This window comes from Hesperophylax consimilis, chromosome 27, assembly GCF_061612785.1.
Source record: "Hesperophylax consimilis isolate HC1 chromosome 27, BYU_Hcon_1.0, whole genome shotgun sequence".
NCBI classification, from domain to species: Eukaryota; Metazoa; Arthropoda; class Insecta; order Trichoptera; family Limnephilidae; genus Hesperophylax; species Hesperophylax consimilis.
Window position 1 is genome coordinate 21906649 of NC_142862.1, and position 26145 is coordinate 21932793.

Genomic DNA, 26145 nt, shown 5'->3' on the forward strand with positions numbered 1-26145 from the left:
ATATCATAATTATAAGTTTTACATACAATACAGTACACAAATAGAAGAAGGGAGGTTAAGTAGAACAAATAAGAAGAAAAAAAAAAGGAAACATACAAGGATATACACGTAATCATAGAGCCAAGGTAGGAATTTAGAAGAAGGTACTTACCCTCTAATACATTGGTAAAAATAGATTATGCTCGATTACAAATACAAGGGATAGAAAAGTAGAGAGAAAGAAACAAAACAAAGTTTTTGTATGTTTTAAAAAAATATTCTTTTAAAGCCTTACTTTGAATTTTAGGATTATACTGGCTGTTTTCATACATATCTGGAAGAGAGTTATAGAGTGTGTAGGCAATATAGTTATAGAAGAGATTCTATTCCATATTTCGTAGTGTGTATTAGAATAATGCGGATTTTATTGTTATTCCGAGTTATTACTTACTTACTTACTATTACTTATTACTTTTTACTTAATTCTCGTATTATTATTTACTTTTATTATTATCAATATAATTTATTTACTTACTTACTTTTTATTATATTATTTTTAATATTATTTACTTACCTATCGGTTATTATTTACCTATTTTTATTTAGTTATTCCATTTTTTCTTATAATTTATTATTCATACTATCCATGTTGTAATTGTTAGTATGGTTACCCTATGCTTGTGTCTGATAAGCCAGCACAGGTACCTTGTACTTTAGTTAACAGAAGAATATTATTGTTGCCAACTTACTTACCAATGCTTCTTTTGTTGATATTTTCCGTACATTTGTTACTAAAATTTTGTTTATTTTTGTCTACCGGTCTCGAAACGGCCGTGTCATAAAATTTTCTTTTTTAGGTTTAAATGTTATGTTATTATTATATTAAGTTTACATATATGTATTTTTTAAATGATATAATCGTAAAGCTGCACATCTTGATACACGAATGCCCTAATGAGATGTGCAGAGTATGTTTTTTATGTTAAAAACTGTTTTTTTGAATAAATAAATAAATTGTGGTTGTGAATGTCTTATAATTGTAAATAAGTTTGATGTTAGTGTGGGTCGATTGTTGGGAAATTACCCAATTAATTACCTAGGATGGTGATTTTTCTATTTCCAACACCCGTACAGTAACAATGATTTCTACAAGACCTATATGAGCTGTTCCTAGAAGCGAACAAATTATACCGTGGGGTTAAAACTTATTGCATTGTTAGATGCATGTAATGTGCACAAAATATTTCATAATGCAGAGTCGGGACTTGGGTGTGGCAAGCTTTGAAGCTCCTCTCTGCGGTAAGTGCATATGAGAACATAATAATTTGCAAATGAAATGCATACGTCGTAAATTTCCTTTATGTCTATCAATGGGTACGTCCTGGCTAGGTAGCACAATGCACCGAGCTGCTCTCAACTAGCAAATAAATAATTAAACTTACCTGTCAATAAGAAAAAATTAAAGTGCATTAAATCAATTATTATCATCTGTCGGCCTTTTTAGGGGTTCCATGATAACTCAACACAGTGACAATTCAACACACTTTTAAAAAGTGATATAAAGTCATTAGAAACGATGAAAAAAAAAGTTTAACCTAACCTAACTTAACCTAACCTACATAACCCAGTTAATAAAGTTTTTGTTTTATCACTTTCCATGACTTTATATAACTTTTTAAAGATGTGATGAATTATCATTGTGATGATTTATCCGGTTACCTTTTTTAAAATATACAATTCCGTAGTAAATTATTTGGATGTATCTCATAAGGTTTAGACAGCTTTAGTAATGTAATCGACCGAAAATATTTATTTTACGACTTGATTATAAAACAGCGACTTTTCTCTACTTTCTATAAATATAAATTACATGTATTATATATATAAACATTCCTGAAAAAAATCTCTAAGTTATATTGAAAACTATATCAAAATCCGTTACGTAGTTTAGAAGAACTAAGCGCACAAACGAACAGACACGAATGGCGACTTTATTTTATACTATTTAGTAAATTTATTACTTTTGAAAATATATAGCCGAATCGATGCCTATCGGACAGGACCGAGATTTATTTCGTATATTTACTGCCGTAATATCATTTCAGAGAAATGCGTGTGAACAATTAGTATCGCGAATCTTTTCAAATTATTGGTAATAAATATTTATTTTCATGAACACGTGTTCCTACATCATGATAATATATTCATTATTTAAAAAAAAGTTTAGTAAGAAATATATTAATTCATTCGTTAAGGCCTGTAATCCCTTTTTTAACTGGATTATGAATAATTTGAAAAGATTCGTAGATTCTTTTTTTATTTTTATAATTCATGTATCGTTTAGATGTATTAGTATCAACTTCTTCTTCAATGATCTATTACATTGATTGATATAACAATCAAAATTAGTCAAAAAGATAAAGTTTTTCCTGAATATTTAGACTTTTAAAAAGTCAAGGAATCCAATTTAAGTGAAAATCGGAAATGTTTATCGGAGACACTATCTAGGTCACAAACCATTTTCATTTTAAACTTTGTTTCCATTTAAAAAGGTAGATGACAAAAATATGGGAAAATTAGTGGAAAGATGATATTATTAATTCTGAATTAAAAAAAATCGACAATTGTGACGTTTAATAAATAGGTCCCAATGGTCGAGTAGTTTAAGACGCCTGTTAAGGCGAAGCTTAATGCCAAATCACTATTTTGATTAAACTTTATAACGAATTGGTATACATTATGAAAACCAAAAAATATGCTTTAGATAAATTGAAGGTTTTCCTATCGCTTCGCTTGAGCAGAATACAAATAAAAAAAAATAAAACAAATTACTCGGTAAAAAATATAAACGTAAACTACTAAAAAAAATATTTTTTAAATAGAAATGTATGAACGCGTAAAGGAAACAATTTAAAAAAATACAGTTTTATAGCTAAGATTATCTGTAACAGTTTGATTGGTTAACTTTTTTGCTTTCTTATAAAATTATTTACAAAATAAATAAAAACCAGTTTTTTTGCTTGAAATCGAACGTTTTTAGACTCCGCTTGTCAAGCGATTTTAATGCCTATTACCTACGATATAATGTATACCAAGACTATATACATTTTAGCTTGTAGCTTCCTCTTAAGAAAAGATAACCTGGGTTCGATAGATCTTTTTATGTTTCATGTTACGTTTCGATTTGTTAGTAGTATCTTCTTCTTCAATGATAGATTCTTAATAAATTAGCGATACAATGTATGTTTGATAGAATTGTTATAAAAAACGAGACTATCTGCCGAGTTTCAGCTCTATCGGATGTCAGGAAGTGGGTTAATTTCCACATCCAAATTTGCATTCACGAAAACAAAATCGAAGTGAATCAATTAAACAGGAAATATTTACCATTTCTCTAAAATATGAGAAAGTTCTCGCCGTGTGGATACTGGAATGTCTTAGAAACAAAGCTCTTTCCAACGGAACAATGGTATATTATACCTATTTTCAGAAAGCAAAATCCTAATTATTTTTTGATTGATCTCTTTTCATACTTTGTCTGAGTAAACAATCTACCAACAAAATATAATATCAAATAAGGGAGAAATAAAGACGCCACAATATATCCTGAAGGAAATGTTTTGGTTTGATTGATCGATGTATTTGTTCAGATAAATGGTCATTAGATTAGGTTGGGAAATATCAACGGGGTTAATATTTTTTTCCGGCATTTAGAAATATGATATTTGGTTTTACGAGCTATACCCGGCTTTGCCCGATATTAAATAATTTAAAACACATATAAATAAACCACACCTTTTGCTGAAAAAAATAATTTATGCAGTTTTCTCAAGTATTTTGGTATCAAATCCAAATTTATGTTTTGTATAAAAAAAAATGTTCCTTGGCTTGTAGCCGTTCTTTTTAAGAGGAAGCTACAAGCCAAAAATGTGTATATTCTTTGTATACCTTATATTGTAGGTAATAGGCTTTAAAATCGCTTGACAAACGGAGTCTAGAATCTCTCGATTTCAAGCACAAAACTGGTTTTTATTTATTTTGTAAATAATTTTATAAGAAAGCCAAAAAGTTAATCAAGTGAAACTGTCACAGATAATCTTAGCTATAAAACTGTATTTTTAAAAAGTTGTTTCCTTTATGCGTTCATACTCTTCTATTGAAAAAATATTTTTTGTAGTAGTTTGCATTTATATTTTTTATTGAGTAATTTATTTTTTTATTTGATTTCTGCTCAAGCGAAGCGATAGGAAAACTTTCAATTTAACTAAAGCATATTTTTTGGTTTTCATAATGTACACCCATTTGTTATAAAGATTAATCAAAATAGTGATGTAACATTAAGCTTCGCCTTTTAGATCAGTTAAAATTCAGAACTGCGTACCAATAAAAGTGATTTACAAATAATAAAATCTTTAGGTAATATGTCTACCCTAACATTAACCGTAAATTAGTTACTTATCTAAAGTTCTCAGTCATAAAACGAATCAAGCAACGAACTTAACTAATTGGTTATTAGTTTTAATATTCGTATTGTAAGTTCTTGTCATTATTCATAACTTATAAGTCATAAGTAATACTTTCTAAGTCACTAGTTTTAAGTTCTCAATTAAAAAGTTCTTAGATTGGCGGTACGCGACGTTGATTGCTTTAGTTTAGTTTCGATGTCTTAAATTTTTGGAATAATTGACAAATTGTTAATCGAAAAAAAGATTTTTAAGGCTCCGTTGGTGAGTGGTTACGACTCTCAGCTACGGATCCGGCGGTCCCGGGTTCAAAACCCAGCAATTATAAATAGATTTGGCTTATTTAACAATTTAATAATTAAAAATAAGAAATCTGTAGTATATTTTCGGCACGTTTCAGAGTGATACACGGAAAAATGAGTATTGTTAATTTCTTAAGAATCTCTTCAAATTTTATTAATCCGGTTAAAACCGGGATTGCAGGCCATCGACGAATGAATTAACAGGTTTCCTGATAAAATTTTAGTAAATTTCCAATACATTATCACGATGTCATATAACACGTGTTCGTAACTCTCTTTTTTAACCGGATTACCATTAATTTGTAGAGATTCTTAATAAATGAGCAATACTCATTTTTCTCGGCGTAGATACTTTCAGTGGCGCCCTGATGAAAGACCACCTTTCAGAATATAAACGTTGCTTGTAATGACTTTAGCCGTGTTTGGTGAACAGATTTAAATATCTTTCTGCTCCCCACTCCTTTACTACAACATACCCCAATAAGGGATGCCATAGTTTCACGCGTTTCAGATGATTGTGAGCAGTTGGGACTCTTATGCGGTTTTCACCTAATTTTTCGAGTTACATAATATTTTTGCACCATCCATCGATTTCCAAACCATCGTTATTTCGTATCCAATAATATTTGATTTACAAACTCATAACATGACCTGAATCAAGTTGCACATACTTGTTTAGCCATGTTTTCCAGGTATATCCATAATTTCTTCAATCATCTAATTACGCGTAACATAATCTTATGACACTCCTTTATCCGTCTATCAACTTTTATTGTCCAAACCATCGTCAGTCTCCTAAAATTGTTCTTTGCAAATTCGTATTCAACCGTATTTGTTATTCCGACTCTTGACGAAACCCTACTCAAGATTTTGATTAATTTGACTATGCCATGTTTGCTGTCAGTTCCTCAACTTATTTTCCCATCCACTTGCCATATTATCCTTTCACTCCTTTCCCAGTACATCCGTTCTAGGTGTAAAAAACATCTAAACGTACCTTATTATCTCTACACTATCATTTTATTGTTTTCAGAGCTCATTCATACATGATAATACAAACTACTAATTTATTTAAAAAAATGTTACACCATTTACAAAAAATAAACACGTTACAATGCATTCCAGAACGTATTATAAAATGTATAACAATTTATAAATATATGACATTTATAAACACTGTATCCGGTAACTGGTGGTACTAGCGTAAACTGGTGAATATTCAGCGTATTAATTAAAAAAAAATTATGTTTATGATAATTTTTTTACACTAACTACACACAGGAGGCCCTGAAGAAAATAATTTCTATCAGGGCCTATGTTATCTATGGGGAAGCTGTATGGGGGGTCTATTTGAGGAGAGAAAGTAGTGAAAATGGGTCTTGCAAAGACCTTTGACCTTAAGACCTTGACATTTGTCACATGAGAACGGATCGCTTCTACGACTCGTTATTGAGTTCAACGGCTCAGCTGTGGAATGATTTGCCGGCCTCTGTGTTTCCTCCTTCGTATAACTCATTTGACAAATGTCAACAGTGTACATATGTTGGGCGCGCGTTTGGTGTGTTTCCGAATTATGCACCGGTGCCGATGGGATGACGACGCTAGTTCATCGAAGCACCTTCCATTGTAATACTGGTAGAATAAGAACAGCATACCTACCTGACGCCTGTGCAATGATTACAATCCGCTTGTTAAGAGCAATTGTAACTTAAAGTTTTGGAGCGACGTAGCAACCAATATTTTCAAATTTGAACTAAAAATTTTCAACCCTGGACTCGTATTACTTGTAAGCTTAAATAAAAAAAAATTATACTTCAAAATCGACTACAACACTTGTAAAACTAGTTTCCGGACACCGCGTATAAGATTTATCCCATAAAAATTAAACCGGGATTGTTAGAATTGGGGGTGTGTTATTATTTTTTTTAATTTGTTTATTTATGATTTTTTATATTATTCCCTTGATATTTGTAGTGTGCTTTTTAAAATGAAATTAAAAATCTTTTAAATTTTTATTTTTATTTCCGATTCTTTCTGGTATATTGTAACAAAAAAAATTAATACGCAAACGTGTTTATAATTGAATTGCCCATCGATTTTTTTTAATTTTGGAGCTAGGAGAATTAATGTTTATGTCAAGATCCTAAATATAATATCATCTTAAATATAAATAATCGTTTGTTATTCCGACTCTTGACATGACCCACCTCAATTATTTGTTTCACTTGATCGTTTTATGTATCCCAAAACGTCCCTGATATCAAAAATCAGAAAAAATCTCTAAAAATAATTCAACTTTAAGTTATAACTAACAGGATAATTGATAATTTATAACCACTGTAAGTAATAACCACTATTATATTAGAAAACTATAAATTATAACAACTGTAAGTTATAACAACTATAAGTTATAACAACTTTAAGTTATAACAACTATATTTTGTAAGTAACTAAAAATGGCGTCATTTTCCCGCGCTGATAAGAAGAGAGAATAGAACGCCACATTGTCTTGGCACACACTTATTGCTCTATATACATTGAGGTAGAATTTAAAACCTAGTTCTACATTATGTCTGTCTACATCATACAACATAATACTTATTGTTTATAAAGTTTTTTTGTTAATTCTCACACATTTTTATAGATAATAAGAAACGTGTGTGTATACAACAGCGACATATGATAATTTTCTTCATGTTCATAATAATCCCAATAAATAATCAAATATGAAATATTCGGCCTTATCATATGTAATAAAATATAATTTATGATATTACATTTCATTTATGAGATCAGAAAATTGCTGACCTCATAATTATAATAATAATATAACAAGATATCGGTTCGGCACACTTACCTACATAAAGGAGCCAAGTGTCCTCATTCCCAATCAGCTTTTCACTTGAAATTATCACTTAAAACGTCCAAGAAAACGTGCCTGGTCTATAACTGTCGCTATTTCAGTCGAAACACAAACAAATGATTGATTTTCCACCGAAAACTGTTCAAAAACAGCAGTTTCCACTGCCCTACATTTGCTGCAACCAGCCACGGAACCTCGAACCAGGTTTAACCTAAATTGCGAACACGGTTATACTATTTTCACATATTTAGCCTGCTAGATAAACCTTAGCTATAAGCATGACACTCCGACATTTTGCTGTGATCCAGAGCTACAAAATGACATGAATATCGAAAGATTCTGTGTAGAAATGACTGAGTTAAAACTCAAAATAGAATGTAAAATTTTAGCAGGGTTTTGACATTTTTGCTCTTTGCCGCGTTTTTAGCTGTCACGTTTTTAAAATGGCGACGCTCTCTCTACAGCATCCGAAATCAGGGACCGTACGAGCAGACCATCCCCTTGGCTTCGACTGTTTCCGTAAGCGTTCGGGTTTTTCCGTGGCTGATCGGGTGAACTCGGGTTTTGGGGGTGTGTTGTGATTATTTGTGGAAAATTCGTGTCGTGAATTTAAAGCGATTTGAGCGCCTTAGGCGAGAAAATTTATAAGCTTAAGTAAAGGAGATTTTGGGGTTTGGAGATTGGATAAGTTTCTGGAAAATGTCGAGAGAGGGTGTATTTATAAAAATAAATATTATCATAAATAAAAAAATATACAAATCTTGTGTACGAATTACTTCATAAAAAATATGATTGCTTCATACTGAAAATGTGCTGAATTTTTTTAGTGCCTCCTCTATGTTACTGAAGGGCGAGTTCCTGGATTAACAGCTATAATTAGAACAAGGGTGGCAGGCAGGAATATAATAGAATTCAATCTGACTTCGTGATTGTGCATCGAAGAACATCGTAGAAAGATCTTCAATCTTTAATCTGACGGACCAATGAATGAATTAGAGATCAAAAAATTATTATATATTTTAATTTGTTTATTTACTATTTTCTCGACACTACGCTCTTTTTAAATTATATTTTCGGAATGAGAATTAATGCAAATCTTTGAAGCATTAACTCGGCAGATAGACTCGTTATCGATGACAATGCATTCTATCCACTTTTGGTGACAATCACGCGGACATATACACATTTCTCTGATATCGGATGACCTTAACAGAGTTAATATATGAAATGAATATCGGTCCTAGGCAAGTAGGGTAAATTCAGTCAAACCAATTTTTTAAAGATGTTTTAAAGATAAACAACTCAATGTTTTTTACGGGTTCTTTTTATTCCTTTTTATAGGTTATTGATAAAGACAAACATGTATTACTTTCTACGGCATGTATGGAATTGCACTAACTTTCTCGCATTCAATAATAAAGAGAATATTAAATAAAAAATATATATCTTTTCAATGATTCAAAATTAATAAATAAATAAATCAAATTAAAATATTATCGATGGCCTAATTACTATACTATACTACACAAAAATGCCGATTTTGACGTAGTGGTGCAATCTGCTCCTGAGACACGAATATTGTCTAGTTTGGTAGGGAAGTGTATTATAATGTACATAAACAAACATTTCTGGAAATAAGTCGAACCATTTTGTATTAAACAATACAAAATGGTTCAACTTATACAATACAGGATATCCGGGGGTAAAGTGCAGTAACTTCGGGAGACGATTCTACATGATGGTCGAAGTAAAGAAGATAAAAAATTTTTTCGAAATTCCAACTTTTTTTTCCCACGTTCTAATATTTTTCCATATAAGAATATTCAACATTTTAACCTAAAACTACCTTAAAACGTTGGAATTCCGAACAAAGTTTGTAACTGAAAAAAGTTATTTGTCTTTTCTACTTATAAAATCATGTAGAATCATCCCTCGAAGTTAGTGCACTTTTCCCCCGGACACAATGTATAAGAGCATCGCAAATACGCAATGAATGCATTTAAATAAAATTGTGAAATTTCTAAAATTCTTTCGTAAAAATTGGTTTATTTATTCACGAAAGCTATTTGTATTGCGATAAAATTTTATGAAAAAATCATACGTTTCATTTAAGAATCTGTGATTTCTCCTCATAGAAATAAGTATAGAATAAAAATCAAACGCCTATTTAACTAATCTGTGATTTTTGATGTCTCCTCATAGAAATAGGTATAGAATGAAAATCAAATGCCTGTTTTAAGAGTATGTGATTTTTGATATGTATCCTTTCAAAAATAAGTATAGAATAAAAATCAAACGCCTGTTTTAGGAATATGTGATTTTTGATATGTCTCCTTATAGAAATGGGTATGGAATTAAAATCAAACACCTATTTAAGGAATCTATGATACGATCTGTGAAACGTTATCTATAATATAAACTTACCTTTTTGAGCTGTAGCATTCCCTTAAATTAAATATATGAGAGAAAGTCCAATTATATCCAATTTTCAATTAAGTCCTAAATCCTGTATCTAAATTTCACTAATAAACAATTAGTTAATGTTAATTAAGTGTTAATCTTGAGTGACCTACCAGGTAAGTATGGTAGGTACTATATATTATCTCCATATATAGTTAGTAATAACATAGATTATTGTAGAAATGTATTATTTATTTGTACAGCGTCCTTGCACAAAAACGGCACTATACAAATCATCCAAATATTATTATTATTATTATAGTGTCTATGATTTTTGAGATGTCTCCGTATAGAAATAGGTTTTTAGGAATTTGTGGTTTTCGAGATGTCTTCATATAGAAATTGGTATAGAATAAAAATCAAACGCCATTTTTAGGAATCTGTGATTTTCGATATGTCTCCGTATAGAAATAGGTATATATATATAGGATTTTCTTTATTCTATATAAATAGGCTATCGTTATGAAATTATTTCCAAAACCTTATACCTATCCTGGATACTGAAATGAATAGGTATATAATTTTACAATACCCTTTTAATAATAATAAAAATAAATATAAAATATGTTTGGAATTATATGAAAGAAATATGATTCAGTTTGTCCTCGGCGTTTCAACAAATTAGCCTTCTGTTTGATGCGAGAATAAATCGCCTCGCTCCGGGAACTGAGAACCATCCACATTCTGATCTCAAATCTCTGGCTTCTGCTTGCACATCAAAGTAGTGCATTCGCTGGGTTGGCATTTGTCGCCAACCCTGCGATCGTGGCCCAGTAAATTTATAAACAAATTAAGATTTTGACTATTGTTGAAATATCCGATAGTTTTACATGATTGCTTTAAAAAATCACAATCCTGATAATATTTTATTTTATTTGTTTTACGCCCGGCAACAGAATATATATAGTAAGCTATCGAAAATTATGCAAAAAACATAATTTTATGAATGTAAAATAATATTAGTTAAACATGTAACCTAAAATATTACAGAAACCTAATAAATATGTACCATGAAGTGGGTACAATCTATGACTACTAATCCGGAGGTTGCGGGTTCAAATCCCAGAACATAACACATTATCACATAACTTTAGTTATTTCACAATTAATTCATTAAAAATATATACAGTACATTTGTATCTTGTGCAAGAGTGATATACCCAGAAGACTTTTATGAAGGGCTGTGGCTTTTATTTAACGTTTATTGTTACTTACACATATATTTTTGTATTCTCTTTTTATTATTGTACAACAGAACATTCATTCCAGTTACTGTACAATTTTACATCATATCAGCATTTAGGTAAGTGATCTCTTCAATAATTGTTTTAGGTCATTTAGAGAACAGTCATTTACATCCAAATTCTTTGGTAGTTCGTTCAACAGCACCACTCTCCTCGTCATGCTATGCTTTGCCAGGGCGTTGGTTTTGCCATTTGGTACTCTGAATAAGTCATGGTATCGACTTCGGCTGTAGTGGTCTGGTTCATATAAATCATAGCATCCCAAGAGGAATGGGCCATCGATAAAATTGTTCCAAATTTTGAAAGACATATGTTATATATTTCAGTTGAATTCTTCGATGGGATGTTGTTTAAACTTTTATTTTCTTCGATTATTTTAGTGTAAGTACCTGCATACTACTCACTTACCCTTTTTGAGGGTTTAGAGTCTTTTAAAATAAATATAACTTCGTTCAACAACAATAAAAAAAAAACTATTGACATGTGCGGTAAAGGAGGAAACCATATGTTTCCTTATAACGCCGTTGGAAGAGTGGTGGGGTCCCCTCCAAAGATTTTCAAGAGTGTCTAGTACTTTCAGTATCGCTATTCACGTCTATCTGTATGTGCGCTTAGTTCTTCTAAACTACCCAACGCACTTTGATAGAGTTTTCACAATAATATAGAGATTTTTTTCTGGAAGGTTTTTATGTAAAATGAATACAAATTATATTTATAAAAAGTATAAAAAAGTCGATGTTTTATAATCGAGTCAAAAAAAAATATTTTCGGGCGCTTACATTGTTAACGCTGGCTAAACCTTATGAGATATATCAAATTAATGTACTACGGAATTGTATATCTTAAAAAGGCCTACAAAGTTTCCTATGGTGTATGTCTACCTCCTAAGGATAACCCCCATAAACGCCGGAAACACGACAACTAGTAATCTATAATATTTCTAGGTGATCAAATTTTCAAAACAAAAATTGAATATATTGATAAAAAATAAATAATTTCACAGTAACGCGTCCGCCGTATTGAGGTTCCCTGCTTTATCATAATCCTAGGATATATTAAGAAGCTCGCTACTTCAAACTACAGAACTGTCGCATGTCCGCAGTATGGAGTAGGCTAGCTACAGGGTGTCCCGAGCCGCACTCTTACGTATATATATATGCACACAACATAACATCATGTGAGCAGTTAGTAAATTTATCCGACTAAACACCGCGATATTTATATGAGTACCGGGTGACTACAACATTTACATAAAAAATTGTTTTTTTTTTCGGATCGTTTTTTTTTATAAATTATTATAACCAATAATTAGTCGCCTGAAATCTCCATACAAATTGAAAATATCTCCCGAGTAAAAATAAATGCACGAGTAAAAATGAATTATGACTTATACATCAATCGGTGACCGGATAAATCATCACAATGATAATTCATCACATCTTTAAAAAGTTAAATAAAGTCATGGAAAGTGATGAAACCAAAACTTTATTAACTGGGTTAAGTAGGTTAGGTTAGGTTAAAATTATTTTTATTTTCATCGTTTCTAATGACTTTATATCACTTTTTAAAAGTGTGTTGAATTGTCACTGTGTTGAGTTATCATGGAACCACATCAATCAACAATTACTGCTTATTATATGATACATATTGAATTATTTGGCGTCTTGGGGATAAGCCGGCGTAGCTCAGTGGTGCAGAGCACCTGACCGGACATCAGAAGGTGCGGGTTCATTTCCCGTCGGTGGAGATATTTTAAATTTGTATGGATATTTCAGGCGACTAATTATTGCTTATAATAATTTGTTATCCTTTGTGCTATGCGTAATAAACCTTGTCTTATAAACATTAGTTTATTATTAAAAAATAATAATATAATGTTTAAAATTAGAATATAAATTATAACATTATGAATGAATGAATATTTGAATGGTAAAAAAATGTCGTTCATTTAATTAATTTAACAGTGTATCGAAAGCAGTAATTAAAGAGCCCCTGTCATAAATAAGCCAGTTAATAAAAATAACGTTTTATTTATAAAGATTCTCTAATGCACTATGTGTAGCTATTCAAGGAAGATAGCCTTATACTGCTCGTATTATAATCTTTACTCATAATAATATTCGTGGAAGATTTTCTCAGACTGGCAACACTTTCATCTAAACCTCAAAAACACATTTCGCGTTTTGTTGCTAACTTCACGTTCTTCAGATGACATTTGTAATGTCATTGACACGATCTATTCTTAATTGCCTCGAAATTTGGCCATTTTGATAATGCGTTCCATATTTGCTTTGGTAAATCGATATTTTGATTTAAAATATCCCTCTGATAGTGCTGCAAATGGGTATTACTGCTTTTTTACATTTTACAAATGTTTTACATTTACTATATTTGTCAAATCGAGATTGTTCGTAATACGATCCTATTCCTGGGCTTGGAGCGAAAATCAGTCCGCTATGCAATGCAATACGCATGCGCGTGATTATAAGTAACGTTTTCTACTGGACCGTTTTTATACCCTCGTACTATCGATTAAGACTGATAATCAATAAAAATACATTGCAGGCCAAGAAATTACCAAAAGGAACTCAACACCTCACCAAAATAAAATAAAATCTTTGATATCATCTAGTTTGTACGCCAACAAACTAGATGATAAATCCGTATCAAATTGATGCTCCTGTTTTGTTTTTAGACTAGTTGCTCACTTTGATAAGCTACCGGCTTCAACACGGCTCCGTATTATTCACTATCTAGTTTTAAAACGTTTTATGCTCACTGATATTTATTAATATTTTTAGTATAACAGTGTTCCTGTACAGTGTGTAGGGAGATGTTTCCAAATTGAAGAGATATCGTGTCTCTCGCTTTATATTAAGTCTACACTCTCCTAATGTCCCCTGTCACCCGGTAAAATTATTACACCCAGCGCCCAACCATCGGTCCCCGACCTAGAATTTTAATCAAAATTTTATTTGATTTATTTGTGTTAAATGTATATTTGCGTCCTCCATTCTCCAGCCTTTTAAAAGAAATAACAACTTTACTTTTGCCACTAATTTTCTAATGAATGTAATACTTAGAAAACCTAGATAAAACCTAGATAGGCTTTGCAAGAATTGCAAAGTTAACTGTCTAGAGATATAAACGTTTCTAAATGTCACACCATGACATTCACTAGAAATAAACATGTAATTAAGTACTCATATTCACTCAACAATGAACCTGTCATCTCCAAAACGGTATGTAAAGACCTCGGCGTTTACCTTGATAGCAAACTTATATTTAATAAGCAGATTGACTCAATGTGCATGGTTTCGTGCTACATGTAAGTAAAATATTCAGTAATCCGCGTACAATTGTAATGTTATATTTCGCGTTAGTCAGAAGTACACTGGAGTATGCATCGCCTATTTGAAATCCACAATATAAACTTTACATAGATAGTATAGAACATATCTAAAATAAATTTATAAAAAAATATTACCTACAGATTCAACAATAACTTTGAGTGTACATTTGAAACTTTGCAGCGAAGACGAGCAGTAGTAGCTGACTCAATATTTATACACATATATTACACACGTCACACACACACCTATAAACTACACAAGTCACCTGGTAATACACATACCACTTAGCAGACATTACAAGGAAACATATCATAGGTACACAGCATGAAGTATCTTATTCCTGTATATTGTTTCAACTCTGTAAAACATGTGCTGTTTGTTTCTATAATATAAAAAAAATAAAATAATAATGGAAGGTAAAATAGCAATTGTAAAATCAATCGTAATGGAGGGTAAAGTAGCAAATATAAAATCAATCGTAATGGAGGGTAAAATAGCACATATAAAATCAATGTCCAGTGTTTTTACTATAGTATCCTCTGCGCGCAAAGTCGTAATTTTTTTTATTAAAGTGTGTTTAACTGAAGTGACCTACCCCAGGTAAGTATGTTTCTCTGTATATGTTGGTAAATGATAAACAGTTTTTTTCTGAATCTGTTTGTAAATAATAAAATAAGATAGAATCCTAGAACTATATAAATCATACAATTATTATTATTAGTCAAATTCGACCGAAGGGTATAGAGTCAATTTTTGCGCCCTTGAGGTGATTTTCTCACGAAAACGGCGCTATATAAATAATCCAATCATTAAATCAGCTCAGTGGTAGAGCAAAACCACGGTAAGGCTTGGGTCTCCTGGGTTCAATTCTTAGATGCCAACGAATTTTTTTCTGATTTTTCCCTTTCAAATTGTCGTTCGTGAGACGCTAATATTGTCTTCAATGATCAATATTACAATTTGACGTTTTACGCATTAAGTATTTGCAAAAATATATAAGTAAATAGTTTAGGATCCCTGCACACAAGAGTCCTTCTGTTTTTAGTACGTGCGAACACCGCTTTATGCTGTCTGTGAAGTAGCTTGATAGTGATTTGGGCCGGGGACCGCGGTGGACCACCCCTAAAACTACCGCGAACCTTTAAATAAATTATAAATAAATAAATTTATAACTTTCTTAAATCAAAAATTTCGCCAAAATTTTAATCCGTCAAAATTAATGCACAGTAATTTTTTTTTAAAATAGTTCGAGAATAAAGGGAGAAAATTATGCAATAAATGCAAGTGATTTAAATACTGTGTTTAAAGATTACAAATTTTTTGTTCGGTTTCAAATTTGTATCTTATAAAGTGTGAAAAGTTCTACACAAGTAGTGTTGCCGACGGGTTAGTAAAATAAATCGAAAAAAAGTATCTAACTTGTACGTACAACACTTTATTTTATGACAGCATGCATACCGGTTTTGGCTCAACCTTTGTAAATAAGTTAAAGGTATAGTTAAATTAAATAAATTGTCTATGTGTGCCTTGAAATAGTGCGGTTCTTCGAAAACCGATTTTATACGTTATTTTAAATAAAACATAAACAAAGTTACAGTGTTGGATTAAGTAACATTCTCACAAAAGTTACTATTTTCAGAAAACAAAACAATGTCATGAAAAAGTGTAAGTTTGCCATCTTCAACAAGAAGTCTAATGTTTGGGTAGAATGACAGTTCTAATTTTTTTGAAATGGAATCACTAAGTTGTGATTTTAACCGTCAAAATATCTCCCAACCCGAATACCAAAGACAAGATGGTGACAAAATGAAGAAAACTCAAACAAATTGGCAATGTTATGTTTCTCCGTATCAAGACTATCACCAGCATTGTAACCCTCATGAAAATAGCAACTTAAACCATCCAATGTATCCTAACAATAGTGGTAATCAGTATAATAAAGCTAATGCAGGTGATAGTAGATATCAAGGATTTTATTCAAACCATAGAGAAGGTTATGACAGCAAAGGTCTGTATTCTGGTAACACCAGCTGTTACGATTTCAACACCCACCAAAGAAATGCTACAAGCCACTTTATGAAAGAAGCCAAAAATGCTTATGGGGGTTACTACAACAATGGAGGTTTTAATTATGGACAGAGATATAGTAAAGATCCTAATGCAGCGGAAACGAACAGTGACCAAACACATGGACAGGTTAATAATGGAAATCATAGTTCTAAAAAAGATGTTGGAACAGCTATCAAGAAACGAGAAGAAGTTAAAACTGAAGACAAAAATGTTAAAATGAATTCAGACGATGTCAAGAAATCTATATCGTTTGCAGTTAGAAGAAGAAAAAAACAAGCAACAGATAAAATTAAATCAATTAATGACACAACGAAAGAAAAAATTACCAGCAAAAGCGTTGATAGTAAAGAAAAAAGTAATTTAAAATCTGAAAGATTAAATAATACGGATGGCGTAATTAAGAAAAATAGTAAGAGCAATAATTGTAACAAGCGTAAAAAGAAAAAAGAAAACTCCAAAAAAGAAACTAACAATAATGAGAAAAACTTTGAAATGGATTTGAAAGAAGCAAAAGATTTGAGCAGTGCGAAAATAGAAACTACAAAAGCTAAAGCAACAGTTGAAATAGATACCAAAAAAGCTAAAGAAATTAATGATGAAGACGAAGGATTCCCTGATAATGAATCAGAATCACAATTCGACTATTTTGAAGATGGCAGCATGAGTTCTGAAGAACATATCCCCCATGTTTTGGCACCGTTTGATATCGCGGAAGATGGTGAACAGTCCCAAGTGGCACATTGCTTCAGCGCCCATCATGGCGGAACTAGGAAGTGCCTTGCTTGGGCTTGCAAGGCCTGCAAGAGGAAGAACGTTACAGTGGACAGGAGAAAGGCAGCCACGCTGAGGGAAAGACGAAGACTCAGAAAGGTACAATACTCATATTTTGTTAAATAAAACAAATGATATTTCAGTATGTTCAATTCGTCCCATATTTTAAAGGTTTTCAGTTTGGTCAGTAGATATTTTCAGCATATTCAGTACCTACATACGCTTAATATTTTCATTTCGTTCAGAAGATTCTGAAATATGTTGTTATCGGTGTGGGTACGAAACCAGAAAATTCTCCCACTAATTTTGACAAACTCCGTGGTAATTGTCAAATCGCGTTGTTCAAACCCCGGCAAGGCAAAATAATGACCGGTGATTTTAAATAACTTGTAATTAAATTAAATTAATTTTTTATAGTGGCACCTCGTTTTACAGTAAAAGATACTCTCAGCACTCAGTATCATCCAAGAGAAAGACAGAATTCAAAATCATAACGTAGGTAGCTTGAGATGACTTTATCTATATTTAGTAACTAGATGTAGGTATGCTGAAACTTCCCCTCGTTCTACCTCATTTCCTTCAATGACGAAAAACCTCTAAAATGTTGATACCATAGATCGATTGGCTCCGGAAAGATGGAACTATTGCTATATTATCTTCTAGCTCTACAGCTGAGGTACCACCTCACATCAGTCGTAAACCATTAAAGTACCTACTCGTCCCACTGGTATTAAGTGGGCAAATCCTTCTTTGGCGGGAAAAAAGAACAGAAAAGATGGCGGCCAGGGCACCTACTCTCCCCGGCCACGTGTTGTCAGTTGGGTAGGTACTTAATTAAGTCGGCTGGCAACCCTAGGGATTGTTTTTCTCTGGGGAATAGATAACACTAAAGACAAAATAGAATTGACTACCACATGAACTGATATTGATTGAGAGTTTTCAGAATTCAGTTCATGACTTTAGAAAGACCTCTGCCTACAAATATCGATATATTATTCATAAAAATCTTATCAATAATAAATGCATTTCGTAAAAATTAAAAATCGAAACTTTACTCTGTGGAGTTAAGTATGCAAGGAACTACGTAGGTTCGGCTTATTAAATTTACGTTTATTAAAATATATTAAACAATTATGGGAGCCTTGCCCACCATGGAAATTAGAGTGCTTCATGCAAAAAAGTGATGGAACAGCCCTCTAGAGGAGGGGGAGGAGGGGAATTTTTGAAAAACATTATTTACAAACTAGGTCGAGTGAGGTATCGTGTATTATGTTTTCGAATCGAATGAGACAACTCCCAAGTCGATAGTATCAATATTAAATGAGATAAGACAGTTTTTTTCAGAAAATAACTGTTACACGTTAACTCAGGACAGTGGCAATTCAACACACATTTTAAAAGTTATTATAATCGATGAAAAAAAAGGCCTACGAACCTAACCTAAGGTAACCTAGTTTTTTGTTCATCACTGTGGAACAATAAAGTCAGGTGTTAGTGTAGAGAGAGACAGATATATTATAATAGTATAAAAGCCCACGTATTAGTTTGATCTCACATCCCAGCTCCAATTTAGTAAACACGCATCCATAATCTCTGTACCCGAGTACCAATAAACTAAGTGTTCAATCTCGGATTATCATTGAACGAACCATCCTAGAACCTTATAATAATAGTGGTACATTCAAAACCATATTATAACAATCACTTTTCATTACTTTATTTCACTTTTCAAGAGTGTGTTGAATTATAGTACCAAAAATAACAAGGGCGAACCCCTGGAGGGGTGTTCCAGCACTTTATTTTGGGCGGAAACTGCAAATTCATATAGCCATTTATACTGCCAAGCTAAATTCATGACCAAAGTTTCACGAATGCGCGAATTTTGTCATTTTTCAAGCCCTATTATTTTACCTAAACTACAATGAAGCACTCCAATTTCAATGATGGACAAGACTCTCTCCACTCGAGCGATTGGTGTCATGTGTATATATTTAACATATTATTTAATTAATACCGTTCCTCAAAATATTATTATAAACACATATAAAACTGCTTAAGGCAAGTGAATTCACTCAGATTTCGCCGTCTATCTCATATTTTTAGGTTATATAAATATGGCACATTATGACAAACAATCGCTCAAAACATTTTTGCATCTTGGCTTAATATGCCAACAATCGCTTCGCTGGATATTTTTTTTTTTATTTTAAATGTACCGTAGCTACGTATTTCCTTAAGAGAGGGCAGGATGACGCAAGACGATGTGGTAAGAGACTAGGAGAGCCAAGAAGAGTCACGAAGAAGAATGAAGAAGCGAGATGAAGCCAGAAAAAGCAAGAAAAACCAAGAAGAAGCAAGAATAGTCAAGAAAAATCAAAAAGGGACAAGAAGAAACAAGAGAGTAGGGAGAATATCCAAGAAGAGTCAAGAACAACCAAAAGCCAAGAAGAAACAAAAAGAGACAAAAAAGACAAGAATAGGCGAGCAGATGCAAGAAAAATCAAGCCGAGCAAATAACAGTCAAGAAAAACCGTGAAAGGCTAAGAAGAGCCAAAAAGAGGCAAGAAAAAGGAAGGCATAAGAAAAAAAACAACGCTCAATCAATTCATTTATTCCTGCCCATCCTAAATTCGAATATTTGCTTATTAGGTAGGCGTGTATAGCGGTCGATTGAACTTCAACTTCCTTCCACTCCTCAGAGACGTGTTTCAAGTTCTAACAAATCAGGGTCCCCTGGTGTACTGGTCTCACCGGGACAAGAGTGCTCCTGTCTGGGGTGGTACATTCGTATCGTAACGTACCTACGTCTTTCCTTGCGTACAAAATTCCGCAGAATGAATTTTTTCTTTCTGAAGATATTTTTAGAGATATTTCTAGAGATTCTTTTGATTGATGAACCGGACTATTAGTTGAACATGGCTTGTGTTTTCCAGACTAAATACCTGACAACTTTCCCTCTCCTCAACCATTCATCTGAAACGTTCAAAATACACGGTTCACAGCTCTGACGACATCCTTACAACATAATAAGTATCTGTACACGGTGTCTGGAAACTTGTGAATCTACGAAAATTTTCGATCTGAGCAAATCGATTTTTATATTATTTTTTTTCAACTGAAAGATTCGCCAGTTTTCCGCTTGTAATAATAATAATACACCGAGAAAAGTTAGTACTTCTAATTAATTAAGAATCTTGTAAAATTATTGGTAATTCGGTTAAACGGGATCGCAGGCCTTTAACGAACGAATTAAGAGGGTTGCATTGATTTATCATGAGGAAATGTGAAAACATTCGAATTTTTATGAACACGTGTTCAGACATAGTGATAATATATTCGTAATTTATTAAAAGTTTATCAGGAAACCCGTTAATTAATTCGTTAAGGCGTGCAATCCCGTTCTTAACTAGATTACCAATAAATTGGAGAAATTCTTAATAAATTAGCAATATTTAAGGGAAATCACTAACAACAAAAAAACTGCGTCTAGTTTCACTTGAAAATCTCTTAAATTATCCTACAATACTCTATTTATCCTCCAAATAATAATTTTTTCTTCTTTCAAAATACAACAATTTATAAGGATTTTAATTTCGTTATTATTTTTTACTTAGTAACCATAACCTTAATGTAACATAAATCTTTAATTTAAAATATGTTAATTATTTCACCAAATAATGCATTATATTACTACCCTTATTTATTATTATTTTTTTGGCAAACTAATGTTTAAGAAAAGATTTTTTATGCATAGCACAAAGGGTAACAATTATTTTACAAGCAATAATTATTAGCCTGAAACACTCATCCACATTGAAAAATCTCCTGATAAAAGATACATGACGCCAACGGGACTTGAACCCGTGTCCTTTCGATTTCCGGTCGACAGCTCTGACCACTGAGCTATGGCGGCTTATCTCTTATCCGGAAAAAAATCAATATATACTAGTTTTTCATTCAACAATTACTGCTTGTTACATTTTTTCACCTGAAACAAAAGGAAATAATCGAAAGGACACGGGTTCAAGTCCCGTTGGCGTCATGTATCTTTTATCAGGAGATTTTACAATGTGGATGAGTGTTTCAGGCTAATAATTATTGCTTGTAAAATAATTGTTACCCTTATTTATTCGCTAATGTACACTCCTCTTCCATCCACAACCAAATGCTTTTAATGGAAGTGTAATATAAATAGAAAACAGAAGCTATGTAAAACCTGAATTGTAATATAATGTTCAAAAGTTTAATTAATAAAAAAATATGGAGCAATTTTCGTAATATCCGAAAGAAATCTTTGAATATTATATCAGTAGGTGACTTTAAATAAATTATGGTGTTTTTAGTGCGACCTTTTTTATTAGTGAAATGGTGCATTTAAGTGGTTTTGGGTGTCGCAGGATGTCGCAGTCACAACATTTCAGCGAGATGTGTTTATGAGGAGAGGGATGTCTATTTATTGTCCCTTCTTCCACTCTGAGCGTGCTTCTAAACTTCACTTTCAAAATAACATCATCAATTATATTATGTAATGGGATTATATGGTCCTCTCACCGCATGTTTTATATTTCATCATGAATAATCGCATATTTTGTGAAGAGAATTAGAATTTCTGTGATTAAAATACTTGATTCTCATTAAGGCTCCGTAGTAAGCGTTCAACGATGGTTTGAAAGGCAGATATGTAAATACGAAAGTTATAATATTTAATTTGGCAAAAATGGTGAAAATATTTAATAAAACACGACTCGTTTGAATTAGAGCAAAAATCTTTCGACAAATGCTTTAGTTGTATTTAAAGATACACTGTGATTTTTTTCATGCCAATAACATATTAAATAACATAACAAAACGTGTTTTTCGAGGGAATTTCATATAATTAACGTTTCTGCATAACAAATGTATAGATATTATCTTCAAAAGTTACTTTTTCTTGGAACTTAAAAACTTAAAGAGTATTATTTATTTATTTATTTATTTAACGCCCAGAGGGCTTTTACATGTGGGTGGTACAAATTTAATGACAGTTTTGAAACATAAGAAAGAAAAGAAAGAAATAATAAAAATAAAATTACATAAGTATATGCGAGAAACAAAATTAAAAATATCAAGAACATAAATTAAAAAATACAGCGATTTGACTGGTTTACAAAAATATAACTTCCATTTAGGAATAGTATTGAAATAGGTCTTTTACATAATCCACAAAATTCGCAAAGTTAATGTTAAATATATCGACATCACCTAAGTATTGGTTTCCCATAGTGTGAAACCGTTGTATTGGGGAGTTCGCAATGTAATTTCGCTTATGTGTGTTGCAGTGGAATAGTGTATTTTGTCGTGTTGTTATTGTAGGTATTCGTAAATTTATGAGTTGCAGAAGTTCGCAACAGTCGAATTTAGAGTTTAGAATCTTGAATAAAAAAGTTAAATCGTTTATTTTACGCCTGTCTTCCAATGTGTGTATTTTTAAAGTGTTTAATAAGAAATGATATTGTAAGTCTTCTAGTGGGATATTTAATTTAAAATTTATGAAACGCAGAAATTTTTTTTGTATTCGCTCAATGTTATTAATGTGAATTTTGTAAGAGGGAGACCAAACTACTGAGTTATATTCAATTATGCTTCTAACTAGAGATATGTTTAACAGTTTAATGGCTTGTATGGAGTTAAAGTTTTTAGTTGTTCTTAATACGAAGCCTAGTGTTTTCATGCCTTTGTTTACAATTTGGTGGATATGATTGGCGAAACTTAGTTTTTCATCCAAAATAATTCCGAGATCTCTCATTTCCGTGACTCTTTCTAAAGCTGTATTGTTAATGGAATATTCAAATAAAACAGGATTTTTATTTCTGCAGAAAGTCAGGGTTTTGCATTTGTCTACATTTAAAAACAGATTATTTTGTACGCACCAATCTTTAAACTTATTAATATTTGATTGTAGTATTTGGCAATGATTTACATCAGTTATTTTTTTGTATAGCTTGATGTCATCAGCAAAGAGCAATACCTCGACATCGTCGAAGCAATTTGTTATATCGTTAATGAAAATGAGAAACAAAACGGGACCAAGGTGACTACCTTGCGGTAGGCCACTGGTCGCACAGAAAGCTTTCGATAGCAAAGATTTTATTTTAAAAAATAGTTTACGATTAGTTAAATAGCTAGTAAACCATTTTAGCATGTTGTCTCTTACTCCTAGGGCAAATAGTTTTCGGGTTAGTAGTTTATGGGATACTGTGTCGAATGCTTTTGAAAAGTCTGTATATATGCAGTCGACTTGTTTATTTTTTGCAAAAGATTCTAATATAAAGTTTTGAAATATTGTTACGTTAGTTGCGGTTGATCTACCTTTGATAAAACCGTGTTGTTTTTGGTCGATTAGTTTTATTAATTTGGGATAGATTTCATCAAGGACCATTGATTCAAAAAGCTTAGAAAGTACTGACTGTATACAAATGGGGCGATAATTGGTTATGTCAGTGTCGTCTCCTTTTTTGAGGATAGGTGTAATGAAGCTCGATTTCCAGCGGCTTGGAAAATATCCAAGGAACAAGAGGCGGTTGAATAGTACTGTAAGCGGTTTAGATAATGCATTGGAGCATTTTTTAAGGAATATTGGTGGAATGTTGTCTGGGCCAGCAGATTTTTCAGTGTCTAAGGAAAGTAATTTCTGTTCGCAAGATTTTTGTGTGATATGGCGATTTGTTAAGTGTGTAGTATTACTAAATTTGTATTCGGGTATTTTATCATCGGGGGTTTCGTCATCGTATACGTTTTTGAAGAAATCTGAAAAAAGGTTTACAATGTCTTGTGTATTGTTTGCACTGATTCCATTCATTTGCATTATTGGTGGGTAATCCGTGTTTTCATTGTTTATTTTTTTTAGAAATTTCCAGAGATTTTTGGATTTAAAAACATTATTCTCGATGGTAGTTATGTACATTTTGTAGCAATGTTTAGAAAGATCTTTACATTTTTTCCTAGTTTCCCTAAAGTTTATATAATCAGCTATGGATTTGCTTTGTTTGAATTTTTTGTGTTGTCTTTTTTTTTGCTGAAGAGAGGCAGTTAGCTCCGATGAGAACCAAACTGGGTAAGTATACTTTTTCGGCGTGTAAAAAGGTACATAGGATTTAATAGTGTTAGAAAATGTAAAATAAAGTGTGTCTAAAGATTTATCAATATTTTCATCACACAAAAAAGACCAGTCTATATTTGAGAGATGGCAGTTAATTGAGTCAAAGTTTGCTCGTTTAAAGTTCAGAGTTTTTTGTTCAGGTTTGGCATCGTTATCACGGGGTATGTTTAATTTCGTGTATAGGGGAGGATGGTGATTGTCGGCAGGTAGGAGCGGATCATTAGACAGTTCTACAGATATTTTAGGGATGTTTGATAGTACCAAGTCTAGTAAGCGATCGTTATTATTATAGATGAAATTGTGCTGGTACAGGTTTAAAAAATTTGCTGTGTCCAAGATTTCTCGTGCACGGTCATTTTCGCTTTCGTTTGTGATGTAGCCGCTGTCGTTGGATTCCCATTTTAGATTTGGAAGGTTGTAGTCTCCAAGAATAACAAGTTTTGAGTTTGGATATTTTGACAGGAGATGTTCAACGTCTTCACAATGGTTTCTGTATGTTTGAATATCGGAGAGTGGTGGTAGGTAGGTGGTTCCAATAATATTTTTTTCCATTCCAGTAGAGATTTGCACAAATAAATGTTCAATGTTGTTGCTTTTCGTCGGTAACTTCCTAGATGAGTACTTTCGTTTAATTGCTATTAAAACACCTCCACCTCTTGACTTCGAACTTGATCTGGCATTTCTGTCACAACGAAAAATTTTGTAGTTAGCAAGTCCAAGTTCAGATGATTTTATTGCAGAGTCAAGCCAGGTTTCCGTAAGTGCATATACGTCATGATGATGGGACGGAAGAGCTGCGTGTAGATCGTCTAGTTTTGTTCGTAGTCCACGGATGTTTTGGTAGTATATTTTCAGTTTAGTTATACTCGGTTTTTTGGATGGATGTTGACTATTTTAGGTGACGAATTTATATACTTTATAGTTATGTCCGTTTCTCCATTGGCTTTACGTTTTTCAAGTTCTGTCCGTAAGTCCATTAGGTGCTTTTGCTGTGCTGGGGTCGAGTCAGAGTAAATGCGTACATTATTCTTTAAGAGATGTTTTTTTCCTTGTAGTATTCTAGCTGTCTGGGAGTCTTCAAACTGGATTTTAATTGGTCTTTGCTTGTTATTATTATTATTACCAAATCGGTAAACTTTAATAATTTTATTTTTTGCAGGTATATCTATATTGGAAATTATTTTCGTTACTGCAGTTTGGTCATCCAAGATTTTGTTAGTAGCTGTTACCTTTTCACTTTCAGGTACATTGCACAAAATTATATTTTTCGACCTCTCCGTAATTTCGTTCATTTCGTGGATTACCTCACAGATATTAATATTGTTTTGAGATGGAATAATTGAGTATATTATAATGGAGTATATTATAGAAGTGAATTATAGTAATGTAGCGTATAATTATTAATTACAATAAATAACCACAATTATAACTTATGCACAATTATAATTTTTTGTTAATTTTTTAATGAAAAAATAAGAAAATACACAGATATAGGAAATGAG

At 32.1% G+C, this 26145-nt stretch overlaps 2 protein-coding genes across 3 annotated transcripts in view; one reads left to right on the top strand and one right to left on the bottom strand.

The window, feature by feature from the left end:
- LOC149410761 (43 kDa receptor-associated protein of the synapse) overlaps positions 1-7942 on the bottom strand; it is a 170758-nt gene extending 162816 nt beyond the window's left edge. Inside the window, exon 1 of the mRNA XM_089648335.1 lies at positions 7602-7942. The gene's annotated coding sequence lies outside the window, so the exon portion shown is untranslated. The remainder of the gene's footprint in view (positions 1-7601) is intronic.
- A 7825-nt stretch (positions 7943-15767) lies between these two features.
- nau (myogenic-determination protein nautilus) overlaps positions 15768-26145 on the top strand; it is a 48245-nt gene continuing 37867 nt past the window's right edge. For both annotated transcript variants that reach the window (XM_089648313.1, XM_089648314.1), the window contains exon 1: positions 15768-17604. In XM_089648313.1, the coding sequence (XP_089504439.1) occupies positions 16396-17604 (1209 nt within the window). In that variant the 5' untranslated portion in view covers positions 15768-16395. The remainder of the gene's footprint in view (positions 17605-26145) is intronic.